The 14,191-nt window shown below is 48.6% G+C and overlaps 1 protein-coding gene across 3 annotated transcripts in view; it reads left to right on the top strand.

The window, feature by feature from the left end:
* Window positions 1-728: 728 nt before the first annotated feature.
* nap1l1 (nucleosome assembly protein 1-like 1) overlaps window positions 729-14,191 on the top strand; it is a 29,663-nt gene continuing 16,200 nt past the window's right edge. For all 3 annotated transcript variants that reach the window (XM_056276023.1, XM_056276022.1, XM_056276024.1), the window contains exons 1-4: window positions 729-847; window positions 7,765-7,803; window positions 9,724-9,812; window positions 12,892-12,994. In XM_056276023.1, coding sequence (XP_056131998.1) covers window positions 7,787-7,803; window positions 9,724-9,812; window positions 12,892-12,994 — 209 coding nt within the window. In that variant the 5' untranslated portion in view covers window positions 729-847; window positions 7,765-7,786. The remainder of the gene's footprint in view (window positions 848-7,764; window positions 7,804-9,723; window positions 9,813-12,891; window positions 12,995-14,191) is intronic.

Genomic DNA, 14,191 nt, shown 5'->3' with positions numbered 1-14,191 from the left:
CGTCTGTGGCTGCAGGAGTCGGCACCTCCCAGGCTCCTCTAAGAAAGCTCATGCGTGAGTTTATTTGCCGGCTCAGCGACTCCGACAATGTAATCATCAAGGGTGTAACTAATACAAGACCCAGCGCCATACGCCACCGATCCCGGCAGTGGGACCAGTGGTATAGCCGCCTTCGTATAGGACACCATTTGTTATTTTATTGTGTTTACTCTGTGTGTTGTGTGGGCTTTGTGTTTCACCGAGTTTCTTTGTCTGGTATGGACCCCGAGTCTGCAGTGGTTTTGAATTGAATACACACATGCAGTTTCCATACGACAGAGAGCACATGGGCAGGTGGGAGCTCACACGGCGTATAGAACATGGCAGCTGGGCTGGAAGATAAACACACGCCCAGGCTGCCTGTTATAGTTGGCCCCTCAGCGTTGATTCGCGCGTCTTTCTCAAGTTCTCATACTCAGATTTCCGACGATCGGCGCGGCTCGCCGCCGATCACTTGGGCTGGAAGATAAACACACGCCCAGGCTGCCTGTTATAGTTGGCCCCTCAGCGTTGATTCGCGCGTCTTTCTCAAGTTCTCATACTCAGATTTCCGACGATCGGCGCGGCTCGCCGCCGATCACTTGGGCGAGCAAGACGACGGCCCGGAGACGCCCTCCTCTCCCGGCGCGCCCCACGCCCCTCCCCATCCAGCGGCGTCATTGCAGCAACTTCCGGTTTTGCGTGATGACGCCGGATGTATATGAGCGCGGGCGGCGGGATCCCTCTCTCCTTTTTGCCGCCATCAGAGCGGAGCGTTTCCCGGGGCCGCGCGCAGCATCGCCGAACACAGCCGCCCGCCGTACAGGAGGTAAGCGGACCGCACCGAGCCCAGCGGGCCGGACACGGGCCCGATCACCGACCGGGCCGGGAGGGGGGGGGGCCAGGCCGCCGCCGCACGCACGGCGTTAACGGACGCGGAGAAGGCGCCGCCGCCGCTCGCACACGGCCACGAAACCACCGCGAAGACGTTTCCGGCCCGGACCCGGTTCGGGGTGTCGGTGTTCAAAAGACGACGAGAGGCCATTAAAGTAGCGGGAAGACGCTGCGTCGGCGCCCGAGCGGATTATCCGTCGGTCGACGGCGGTTCGGCGTCGTCGGTGTTTGGACTGGAGCTCGTTATCCCCGGGAGGGGGGGGGTCTCCGGTGGCGGCTCGGCGTCGTCGGTGTTTGGACTGGAGCTCGTTATCCCCGGGAGAGGGGGGGGGTCTCCGGTGGTGGCGGCGGCGGAGCGAGGAGGGGGGTTTCTTTTCTTTTTTTCTCTCCTTCTTTTCTCTGGCGTCCGCTCAGCTGCCGCGGAGCGAGCCCCCCGGGCTAGCTAGCCTGGCCGTTAGCCCGCCGAGCCGCTTGGCCACATTAGGCGGTGGCTTTGGTCTTAGTCTTTATTACGGGTTCGGGTTTTGATACGCTGACCGCGTCCGCCGCCCGCCGACCAGCGCGGCTCTCCGATGCGGTGCGTCGGATGCCAGACACGGGGCCGGCCGGCCGGTCGGGCCGGGCCGGCGTAGCTCCTTCAGCAGGAGGCGTCTGGTTTATTTATCCGTGGTCGCGCCTCCGGGAGGGAGAGAGGGAGGGAGGGAGAGAGCGGCGCGGCGCGGCCTCAACAGGTTGGAGGTGCGCGGGCGTCCTCCGCGCTCCTTTTGTCCCCGGCGGCTTGCCGTACTTGTGTAGCGCAACACGTGGTCGCGGCGACGGCTCCGGGGGAAAAGCGTCCGGACCGGGTGCGGGTCCGCTTCACAACGCGTGGCGCGCCGTTCGGTTGGCTCTTTACCGCACGGGCGGGGGGGAGTTGGGGGTCGGGGGGGGTGGTTGGTGTGGTTGACTGGCCGGTGAAGGCGGTGTTCTAGAGGGGGGCAGGCGGCTCTCCAACACCGTTACTACCTGACGTTCAGCCACCGCTAGAAACGGCAGGGGGGGGGGACGTGTCGCGCTGGTTCCGGCGGTGGTCGGGACGCCAGGTACTGGCTTGTCTTTTGCTGTGCCGGTTTCTGGTGGACCTTGTGACCTGCGGGCCATTGTAAGCCAGAGCAAGGTGAATACGGATGAAGTGCATGGCTGTTTGGTTGCTCCAGCAGGCTGTCTGGTCTTATGGGGGAGGGGGGGGGCGGGGTGTTTGGTAATAACGTCTCTCTCTCTCACCTGGCCACGACAAATAATTTCCTTTTGTCGTCATTACTTGGCTACCTTCGGTGTTCCCTGTGGAAGCAGAGGTTTGCCGTGAGGGCAGCGTGAACCACAGAGGTTGGGGTGGGGGTGGGGGTGCAACCGAGAAAAAAGAAATGCAGACATCATTGATTTGCATGGGTGGCGCAGTGGTTAGCATGGCCGCCTCACATCAAGAGGGTCCTGGGTTGGAGCCCCGGGGTAGTCCAACCTTGGGGGTCGTCCTCTGTGTGGAGTTGGCATGTTCTCCCCGCGTCTGCGTGGGTTTCCTCCCCCAGTCCAAAGACATGTAGGGCAGCAGGTGAATCGGCTGTACTAAGGTGTGTGTGTGTGTGGGGGCCCTGTGATGGACTGGCGGCCTGTCCAGGGTGTCTCCCCGCCCGCCGCCCAGTGGCTGCTGGGATAGGCTCCAGCATCCCCGCCACCCTGAGAGCAGGATAAGCGGTTTGGATAACGGATGGATGGATGTTTAGTCCCCGCTTGAACTGACGGATCAGATGTCCGCCTGGCCATTTTCCTTGACTAATGAACCTCAGTCCACCAGGCTTTGCTGGGGAGCGTGTCTATGTTCTCTCACCCGAACCCTCACCTCACGGGGAACACAGGGCTTGACCCCATTCATAGTTCATGCATCGGGGAGCTCTTTCAGTGTTGGGGTGGCCGTGAAATGTGCTGATGTATGGATGTATTTGCTTGCGAGTTATCAGGTTTTTAAGAAACCGTAACGACTCCTGACTCCAACCCTGTTAAAGCCCCCCCTCCCCCCCAGACATCACTGACATGTACGGATCAGATGGGATCAGATGGGATAGGGTTTTGCCGTCTGTAGTTAAATTGCAAGTTCATGTCTGTCTCCTACCTCTCTGTTTCCCCCCTCAAGGGGAAAGTAGAATCGTTGAGCCTCCTGAGTTGCAACGCATCACTGCTGGGTTTCCAGTAAAAGCACTTTATTATTGTTTTTGAAGCGATGCTGCTGTTACTGGGAGCTTTTTACAGTTCCGTCATCAATAATTTGAGATGGGGTGTGCTGGGTGGCCGAGGGGGGACTTCGCTTCCTTTCAGCTATTGTAGCGTTGTTGGCTCAGTGTCTTTGCCGAGGGGGATGCAGGCGTTGTCCTGCTTTTTTAAGTTGGGTTTATTTCATGTGTTGTAAGTTTTCTTTCCATCGAGACAGTTTTTCCAAGATAGTAGAGCATTTGATAAGATCTTGACAAAGTGTACTGTAATATTGATCACAGCCATAAATCAAAACTTGACATTTGTACAGCATTCCCTCATCTGGCTTGGCTGCAGTCTCGGGGGAAACACATTTCTAACTAACTAACAATTTGTACCTGACGTTAACACTAATTTACTGTGTGCTGGGCTAGAACACTACCCAGATTTGGCTCAGGATGGGTAGCTACATATTTAGACTGGTGGCTGTGTGTTTTTTTTCCAGGCTCTGCTAGATTCTTTCAGTTAAATTGAGAAGTTTTAGTGGCTTTGATTGAAAGACCTTCCCCACTGAACCAATCCTGGGTGTTCTGTCTCTCCGTACCTGGTTCTAAGTGAGACGTTGGGCTGTCGTCAGGTGAATCTGGGCTGAGAGCCGTAGCTTGAGATGTCTGGGTAGGAACTAGTTGTGAATTTGCAGCAGAATTTGATTTGGATGTTTTCCTTGATGTTGACGTTGTGTTTAGAAGCTGCAGTTACTTCTGAAAGGTCTCAAATCACTTGTAGTTTATGTAGTAACCTGCTATAGGGGATGGGCATGTTGGCAATATTCCAGTTCCATTTTCATTTAGAATGCTCAGTGGAATTAAAAATGTCCAAGATGTAGACTGAAGAGGCCAAAGGAGCAGGAAAATATTAGTTCTGATAAATGTGACATGTGGTCTACTCAGGATGCGACTCTCAACAGGAATTCACTCTGATGGTTCTTCAACCACACATGACCTTATGGGATGTTTGACCAGTACCCCCCCTCCCCCGCAGAGACACCTCACACAATTAATTCCTTATTATTGTGAAATGATTGGTAGATTCAGGTCAGTTGAAATAAAATGAAAAGTCTTAAAAGTTTTAGTAATGGACTGAATTGTTTATCATAAAGTAGAAGTACTAAACCTTTGCTGGTTTACAGCTTCACAAATGCAAAGATTTGCTTGCCTTTCTGATTCGTGTCATAAAATCAAATTAGGGATTTCGTTGCTTCTGGTCAGACTAAACGGTTTTAAGACATAACTCGGGACTCTTGGGACTTGTGATTGGCATTTGGGATTATTGTTGATGTTTTGAAGACTTAATGATTAAGTGGAAAAAATAAAAAGATTAACTGCCTGTGAAAATAAACTTTGGTTGCATCCCTGTTCTTTATTGATGCAAGCTGGCTTTTAGAACATTGTCAGTAATCTTGGCTACGTCGATACTTTACTAAAACAAAAGATGTATTCATGTCCTTACCTTACCATTGAGAATCTGACCAAGACAAACTCCTGAGTATGCACGGACTTACTCCACGTTCAATAAATCTTAAACTTGAACGAGTCAAACTGCACACGAAGCTCTGTTAGATGTGACAAGCAGGATTCGATCCGCCCCAGAAGTCCCCTGCACCGCCCGGCTCTGGGTTCGAGTTACAGCCACCTTAGCGATTGTGAGTTTTGACTGCGGAGTCACTTCCAGGCTGTGACCTGTGGCCCTGTTGTCTCATAGGGAGCGTCTCCTGTTTGTCCCCAGGTGAAAATGAAGCTGATAATCAATCTCCCTTTCTGCCGAGGGGCATTTGGAGAGAGACTAAAGAATCTCCTCTCTGGGAATGGACAATGCAAGACAGAAATGTACAAAATGCTGCAAATTATCTCAAATTCTAATACAGACATGAGAATGGAGTAGATATAATGTGAAAAATTTTACTCCATAGAGAATAGAAAATAACGATTCATTGGATGGATGGTTGTTTAACAGATGGTTTGCCCAGGCTGACTCCGGGTACTCTGTTATATTGTTATAAAACATAATTTTTAATTTTTTTTGGGGGGGGGGGTTTCCCCCTTTTTCTCTCCAATTGTATCTGGCCTATAACCCCGCTCATCCAAGCCGTCCCGGTCGCCGCTGCACCCCCTCTGCTGAGCAGGGGAGGTCTGCAGACTACCACATACCTCCTCCGATACATGTGGAGTCACCAGCGGCTTCTTTTCACCTGACAGTGAGGAGTTTCACCAGGAAGACGTAGTGTGTGGGAGGATCATCCCCCCCCCCGAACAGGCGTCCCGACCAACCAGAGGAGGCACTAGTGCAGCAACCCGGACACATACCCACGTCCAGCTTCCCACCCACAGACATGGCCAATTGTGTCTGTAGGGACGCCCGACCAAGCCGGAGGTAACACGGGGGTTCGAACCGGCGATCCCCGTGTTGGTAGGCAATGGGATAGACCGCTACGCTACCCGGATGCCCCGTAATTTTGTCTCCAAACTGAACTTGTCTCATGACCTCACCAGTCAACACCTGGATGAACAAGTGCATTAATGACAGACAAGATCATTAATGAAAACTGAAGAAAATCACTAACGTGACGAGGCAAATGTCAGGTTGACCCTTTTGATTTACCGTATTTGTTTGAAGGCGTAGGATTTTTTTTAACATTGATTTCTAGAATGAGGCACCCTTGAAGCTGTGGTGAGGTGCTCCTGGCCCTTCATAGTGACTCGTCTACCGGTGTCGGTCCTGTTGTGCTTCCCTGTGACCTTGCCAAGGGGGGAAAAAAATCCTTTGGTTTTTGAGGTAGAAAACAACCCCACTTTTGATTGGTAGATTTTTATTCATCTGCAACTTCTTCAGGTGTGTGTATTTAGGCCTGTAGTATCTAGTTGGTAAAATGGGCTGGCATGGTGGTTAGCCTGCATATAAATGTGCATTCCCCTAATTGCACATTTCTGTGCACCGGTCATTTCCCTTCCAGGAACCATGTTGGACTGATAATGATGGAAAAGGCTGATTTTATTTGGCTGGTGCATTTCTAAATCAACCCACCTCACCTTTATTGTGCTCGCCGTCCACGCCTCCATGATACACCTCTGCTGTTGGGCCCCGGATGCAGCCTACTGCTGTCCTGTTATGTGGCCACAGGGGGCTCTGTCTGGCCCCCAGCCCAAACTAGATATGCCAGCAGGTGCACTATTTCTGCTGCAGCGGCAATCATTTATTTATTTATTTTTAGGATCTTCTCCCCAATTGTACTTGGCCAATCACCCCACTTCCGAGCCGTCCCGGTCGCTGCTCCACCCCCTTTGCCAATCCGGGGAGGGCTGCAGACTACCGCATGCTTCCTCTGTTACATGTGGGGTCACCTACCTGGATGCCCCAAAGTTTGACATTTGACATTTTTAATGAAATGTCCCGCGACCCTGAGTAAGGACAAGTGGTTTGGATAATGGATGGATATTTCATTACTGATGTGCCATTACCCTGAGATTATCAACTGTAGCATTTTCATTTCTTTTCTGATGGTAAATGATGTAATTGTGCAGCTCTGATGGGCAGGCGGTGGTCTTAGCTGGAGTTACCTGTTGTACTTTTTGGTTTGGAGCACTTTATGCAAACTGGCTTAATTTTGGGTTTATAGTATATTTCTTTTCTGTCTTACTCTTGGGAAACTGTAGTGCTCATTCAGAAACCCTAACCCCCATCTGGGAGGAAGAGGAGTAGGATTACAGTTACCTGTCGTGTTTTGCTTCTAGTTGCTATCTATTGTTTGGGGGGTAGACAGGTTTGACCTGCGGTTGGGTGGTGAAATGTGTCAGCTGTCTTGTCACTGAATGGGATGACTTCCTGACAGTGTTTCTCTTTTATTCAAGAAGATTTGAGAGACCACCATGGTCTTCCTCTACTCAGCCTACATCACAGCCATACAGTTCTCCTTTATTTTAATGTTGGCCAAAAACCAACTGCACTAGGACATGAGTATGGGGTAAAAGATGCTTTGCTGTAGGGCACTTCAGCAAGGCAAATGGTATTTTATTTTACAAATACTACTAGGTATTTGTATTGTCTGGAGTACCAAATGGGTGGGGTTTAGGGCTAGACTATTTTGACAGAATTGGATATATGGGTCATACCCCTCGGTATTGAGGTTATTTTGTAGCTGACTATTGGTGCTTTCCTAAAATATTTATACAGAAAATGCTTATAAATGATCATTAGTAATGTGGATATGATGACCAAGCAGGTGGGCATTCATAATATTGCCATATTAACAGAACCAAAATCCCACCATATAGCTCGTCACGTTTCACAATATCCAGATAACTGAGCAGGTTTGATGGGGTTTTACCACATGAGGGCAGATTGGATAACTAAGCCATCGGGTCACAGAGGATTCTGAAACTAAACCTCACACTTCTCTGGGAACAATTTAATCTTTCTGGTCTTTGTTTGCCTTTTCTAATTGCCATCTCTCCCTCCCATATCTGGTCCTCAAAGCAGACTGAAAACAAACGATCGCTTGCAGCCTGTTAAACCAAACTAGATTAGATTTTTGCTTTCAGAGATCCTTACTTGTTATCTTCTCTTCTCTTTTAGCATCACTCAACCCTCAGCTAAGATGGCCGACATTGACAAGTAAGTGAATCTTTGTTCTGTTTTGAGCCGACAAGGAGAGTTATTTACTGCTCCGAGACAGATCCAGAGCAGGCGTTCTGCATGTGAATCATTCCTCCACGCCCTTATCCCCTCTCTACATCTTACAATATATACATTTTAGGTGTGACATTGATTGCTTTAACCAGATTGATTCTGGAAAGAGCAGGTGTCTTGCTTAAGGACATCTGGGCAGTAGATGTAGTTGATAATAGACGTGTAGGCCGCTGCTGCTGGGCTTGATCCTGTGACGCTGCAGGTGCAGACCACTGCTGGCTGCAATTCTCCATTTTGTGTTGATCTCATTGATTCAGAAGGATATTTACTTGCATCGAGTCATGGACGGACAACGCCCATACATACACATGTACAAGATGCCAAATGTCTTGTACATATGACTGCATTGACATATGCGCCAATATTACAATGAATCTAATCGAAATAAGGTAGCTTTGCTTTGCTTGGCTTTGCTTTGCTGTTGCTCAAAGGATTCGCCGAGGGGGAGACGATGAATTTCACCCAGAAGTTTTTTTTTTTTTTTTTTCATTTGTTTTGTCGAATGTATGGTGTGCGGGCCTCTTGTTCTGTAACCCTTCGCCTGAAAGCTCTGTTAATACCCACATTGCTTCCATTGAAAGTGAATGGCAGCAAGCCAATCTGTGCGAAAACGGTGTTGGTTAGTGTTGAACTTGAGGGAGAAGCGTTCACCCGATGATCATCAAAAGGACCTTTTTTTCCCCTCCATACCATGATGGAAGGTTTGCAGAGATCTTCCACTTGTGTCTGGGGACAGACAGACAGACGGCCTTAGATGTTCAGTTGTCAGCATCGTCAATGCAGCTCTATGACAGACCCGGTGATGGAGATGGTTTGTTTACCCAGCCTGGGCTGTTTGAGATGCCACTCCTGGCCTCAGGACCCACATGCATGTACACACACTTTTCGGTCAGCCATCCAAATGCCTCTCCACATTTTGACGAATGAGCCTTGACGTCGGTCCAACAGTGGTTGTCACAGACCCAGAGGGAATAGAGATCCCTTGAGTTCTCTTTCACACACACACACACACACACACACACACACACACATCAGAAGTACAGAAATTAGACTGGTCCAACAGAGCCGGACCAAAACCGAACCGCTGACCTTCCACAGTGGTGCAGACTTATAGGAAAGCTGAAGACTACGTGATGTCTTATCAGTGTTCTGCCCTCTGGGGTGCTTTCAAAGCTTGACATCATTTTGTGAAACAGCTATGGGTAAAAAACATTTTCCCAAATCAGTGTTGCGATGCTTACAAGCTTGGAATATCCGCACATGTCTTTATAGTTGAGTTGGCTGATCGGCCATCTTCTCGGGTCTGCCTGGGCTTGTACACTGTTTGATTGACATCTCCCTGACTCTCCTGTGTTGGTTTTGTTGAGCCTCTTAGGAGGGACAACTTGCACTATTGGTTGTTTGGAGAAGATGTAACAACCTGACCTCACCCTGTACCATGCACAACTCCAACCAATCTCAGAAGGGGTCTCTGGGATCGTACCAGTCAGCTCCCCCAGTTTACTAGTGGGATTAGTGTTTAAAATAGAGAGCAGCTCAAATGACTGTGATCTGCCAAAGTGGCTTTTAGAGCAGGCAAGCTAACCAGCGCCACATTGAGTTGGGTTGACTGAAACGTGTGGCTGAACTGGATCTTTGCTGCAGCAGCAGATGAGACACAAGACATAAAACGTTTAATAAATGGAGATGGACGAGAAGGGACATGAAGCAACCGTGGAACATTTGAACTATAATATGGATTGTATTTTGCTTTTCAGAAGCTTTGCCAGTTCTGTTTATTTTCTGCCCCCTCAAATAACTAATCTCTCTGTCTCTCTCCCTCTCTCTCTCACTCTCACTGAGTAGCAAAGACCAAGCTGAGCTGGACCCGGCAGATATGGAGGATGTTGAGGAGGTTGAGGAAGAGGAGACGGGGGAAGATGAAAACAGTAAAGGTGAGTCTCTGCTCTATGGTTACCTGAAGGCCTGTCGGGACCATGTAGGTCTGTGGTCTGTCTATTTGTGATGTTCCCGCACAAAGGTCTTGGGTTAGTTCCTGGATGCTCTGTGTTGGAAGTTTACATTTCTTCTCCATGCCCCCCCCCCCCAGTTGTACTTGGCCAATTACCCTACTCCTCCGAGCCGTCCCTACAGACACAATTGTGTCTGTAGGGACGACCAAGCCGGAGGTAACACGGGGATTCGAACCAGTGATCCCTGTGTTGGTAGGCAATGGAATAGACAGCCACACCACTCGGATGCCCCCTTCTTCTCCATGTTAAAGTAGTTTCCTTCCATAGTCCGAACACGTGTATGTTGGGTGAACTGGAGACTCCTAGGTGTCCCCGGGGTATTATTGGTTTATGAATGATTGTATGTTTGGGCTCTTCGGCAGGCAGGTGACCCATTCAGGGTGTCTCCTTGTTGTTTGCTCATTGTATGCTGGGATAGATTCAAGCATTTACGGAGAGTGAAGAAAATATTTTTGCTCCTAGGTGTCGTCTACAATCAATGAATCTAAATTCTTTGAGAAAACTGAGGCAGTAAATAGTCTCTGGACTGGGTGGCTCGTTGTGGTATTTACATGGGGGGGGGCATAAAATTGCTTCTTTTTTATCGCTGGTTTACTGAACAAACTATGGCTCTGTCTTTGTTAAATAAAGTCTCAATACTGTTGAACCAGCTGCAACCTACTAATAAAAGTAAAATTTACTTTAAAGTAAATCAAATGTTCTGTCAAATAAAAATATAAAATAAACGCACATGGAGGTGGAGCATTTACAAAATTATCTACTTGAATTGTACTGCACTTGTATTCAGCTTCACATCAGGACCGCAACATAAATATTCTCTCAAATAAATAAAAAATATAAAAAGCCATTAAGGTGCAGCATTTATAAAAGTAATTGTACTTGAACTGTACTGTACTTCACATCAGCTTCACAGTAGGACTGTGCAACAATCTCACCTTGTACTGAGATTCATTGGATTTTAATCTTTTTTTTTTTTCCTTCCAGAAACATTAATTTGTCTGTTGTTTGCAGAAAGGGCAGGTGTGCTGGCACTAAGCGCTGGTTTATCTTCGTTTGCCATAACCACGAGGCTGTGTTGTACTAAACTACCGGCACTGTCTGTGGTGTGTGCGCACATGCTTAGCTGGTGGTTGAACGTACAATATCTGGCCCTTTGTGAAACTGGCTAGGGGGGGAAACTCGGGAGTTTAAATTACATTACACACACAAAAGTTCCACACATGCAGTGGTTAAAACCATGCTGCATTTGTTCAGTGCACAAGTGTGCTGAACTGAAAGACCCACACCGAACATTTTCAGTACTAATACATGTACCATTACACCCCTGCATCTTATGCGTTGGCCTGCTTCCAGTTGTGGATGGAATTCGACTGCTGTTTGACCTAGTATTTTTATTTATTTTTGATTTTTCTCCCTAATTATACTCGGCCAATTACCACACTCTTTCGAGCCGTCCCGGTCGCTGCCCCACCCCCTCTGCTGATCTGGGGAGGGCTGCAGACTACCACATGGCTCCTCCCATACATGTGGAGTCACCAGCCGCTTCTTTTCACCTGACAGTGAGGAGTTTTGCCAGGGGTCATAGCGTGTGGGAGGATCACGCTATTCCCCCCAGTTTCCCTTCCCCCCCAAACAGGTGCCCCGACCGACCAGAGGAGGCACTAGTGCGGCGACCAGGACACATACCCACATTTGGCTTCCCACCCACAGACACGGCCAATTGTGTCTGTAGGGACTCCCAACAAAGCCGGAGGTAACACGGGGATTTGAACCGGCGATCCCCATGTTGGTAGGCAATGGAATAGACCACTACGCCACCCGGACACCCGTTGACCTTCTATTTCGAGTGGCTGTTTAAAAACTAGACACAAAAAATGCTTGTTTCAGATACATACAGTTGTTCCATCACAGCAGTGGCATGCAGAAAAGCCTCGCATCGGGCCCAGAGAAGATTAGACCTGCATGGGTAGAGGAGTGTAACCACTTGCAGTTGTTGGCGTTAAGGGGGGGGGGGGGTATTTCGGGCAAGTTCATCTCCTTCTGTCACACCCCACAGATGGCTGGAGGTCTGCACCAGTCAGAGCTGAAAAGATTTCCAGCCGTGGATTGGAATTTGAGGCTAAAGCGGCTGTTTGGCGTGTCAGCTGCTTCTCCTAGCCAGGAAATGGATCGGTGGCTGTACAGGGTCGTGTTCATGCTAAACTCTTAAACTAAAAGATTCCCCAGAAACTGGTTGTATCTTCTAAGTTGTCGTCCAGTGTAGTTTAGTGGGTAAAGAATAACATCAGCACTGCCGAGGCAGGCACTAACCAATGTGCCGGTTGATAATGTCATGGTGCTGTGCAGCGCTTTGGATTAAAGTGTCCGTCTAAAACCCAAAAAACTCCCAAGAGTCCCAGACTCTTGAGCTCTGCTGGCTGGAGGCCCAACAGGAAGAAGAAACTGTTCAGGATGTGTTACCATAGTGACTTAAGCCTCAGTAATCTTCTCACCTGTCTGGGCAGATCGGCTGCAGCTCTGGTGGCTCAACGGCAGCAAGTTACAGTGAACAAATACTCACTGAAGTGTTGATGATGACTAGTTAAAATGTTTAACATCCTCTTAAACTAGGTGGGTTTGTCTCACCCACAAGGCAGCAAACAGCACATCAGCAAATCTTGTATCTTGTTTAAATCTGTTTTCCTGTTTGTTCTTGTCTCACATGTTTTAAACACATTTAACTGCTGGAAAACAAATTCTGGACTAAAAGCTGTGATACTTCGCAGAAAAATGATGAGGATTTGGTCATTTCTTATGCAAACCTGGTGTCACTGGAGTTGACAGTAAATATAATTTCACTACAGTTAAGTGTCAAGTTTTAGTTTTATTTATACATTTTATAAATTTCATTGTAATGATTCACATCCTGTCTCTTCAGTGCTAATGGTCCAATTCTGTTGTTCAGCTGTCTTAACTACTGTATTCCGTGTGTGTGTGCGTGCGTGCACGTGTGCTCCTCCAGCTCGTCAGCTGACCGTGCAGATGATGCAGAATCCACAGATCCTGGCGGCTCTTCAGGAAAGGCTGGATGGTCTGGTGGGCTCTCCGTCAGGTTACATGGAGAGGTGAGACTTCCAGGTCCTGTGAAGGATCGACGGCATCATTAACAAACATGAAACTATGAAAAAGCCCAAAACATGGCCCAGCAGGTGAGGGTAGACAAAGTAAAACAATCCATGTATTTTGCTGTTGAAAAAGTGGTCCAGAAAGGAGTCCAGGTCCAAATGGTGTCATTATCAGATCAGCTTGTGGTTTGGTCAGAGTAAAAAGTGGCTCCTCGAATCCCTTAATTCTGTTATCTGTCTGCAGTAAACTGACAGAGCTTTGGTTGGTACCCAGGAATCAGACTGTAGCCTGTGCTTTAATAGCAGATCGCTTATTCTGCTCCTTACAAACAGTAGCTCAGGTTAAGTTTCCAATATTGTATAAAACTAGCATATACAGCAACCACATGCAAAATCAATTTAAAAAAAAACTGAGTCCGAAGAAGCTAGTGAATCAGGTGGATAGCATTAGCTTTCAATGGAGCATCTCTGGCCATGGCTTACATGGAAGTATATGACACTGAGGCAGTTGGCTATGGTTGTCGGAGCATTTAAGATGAGGAAATGAAAGTATAACAGCATCTCGAGTTTAAGAAAATGGTTTGTGGGCGCCCAGGTAGTGTAGCGGTCTATTCTATTGCCTACCAACACAGGGATCGCCGGATCAAATCCGTGTTACCTCTGGCTTGGTCAGGTGTCCCTACAGACACAATTGGCTGTGTCTGTCGGTGGGAAGCCGGATGTGGGTGTGTCCTGGTCAATGCACTAGCGCCTCCTCTGGTCGGTCGGGGTGCCTGTTTGAGGGGGAGGGGGAACTGGGGGGAATAGCGTGATCCTCCAACTTGCTACATCCCCCTGGTGAAACTCCTCGCTGTCGGCTGAAAAGAAGCGGCTGGTGACTCCACATGTATCAGAGGATGCATGTGGTAGTCTGCAGCCCTCCCCGGATCAGCAGAGGGGGTGGAGCAGAGACCAGGACGGCTCAGAAGAGGGGGGTAATTGGCAGGATAAAAGGGGGGAAAATACATTAAAAAAATGGAGTGTTGACCACATTACTGTCATGGGTGGTAACATGACCAGTGATAAGGATGTAGCTACAGATTAATGAGGTGTGGTCTGTGATGCTGGAGGAAAGTAGCCCAGTTCCTACACTATCAAGCGGTGCTATAGTGCTCCATGCTACAGTAAAAACCATCAGTGAGCAGCAGTTTGATCATC

This window comes from Lampris incognitus, chromosome 3 (genome assembly GCF_029633865.1).
Source record: "Lampris incognitus isolate fLamInc1 chromosome 3, fLamInc1.hap2, whole genome shotgun sequence".
In the NCBI taxonomy this organism is placed as follows: domain Eukaryota; kingdom Metazoa; phylum Chordata; class Actinopteri; order Lampriformes; family Lampridae; genus Lampris; species Lampris incognitus.
Note: the sequence above shows the minus strand (reverse complement) of the source record. Positions and strands in the feature narration are given on the sequence as shown.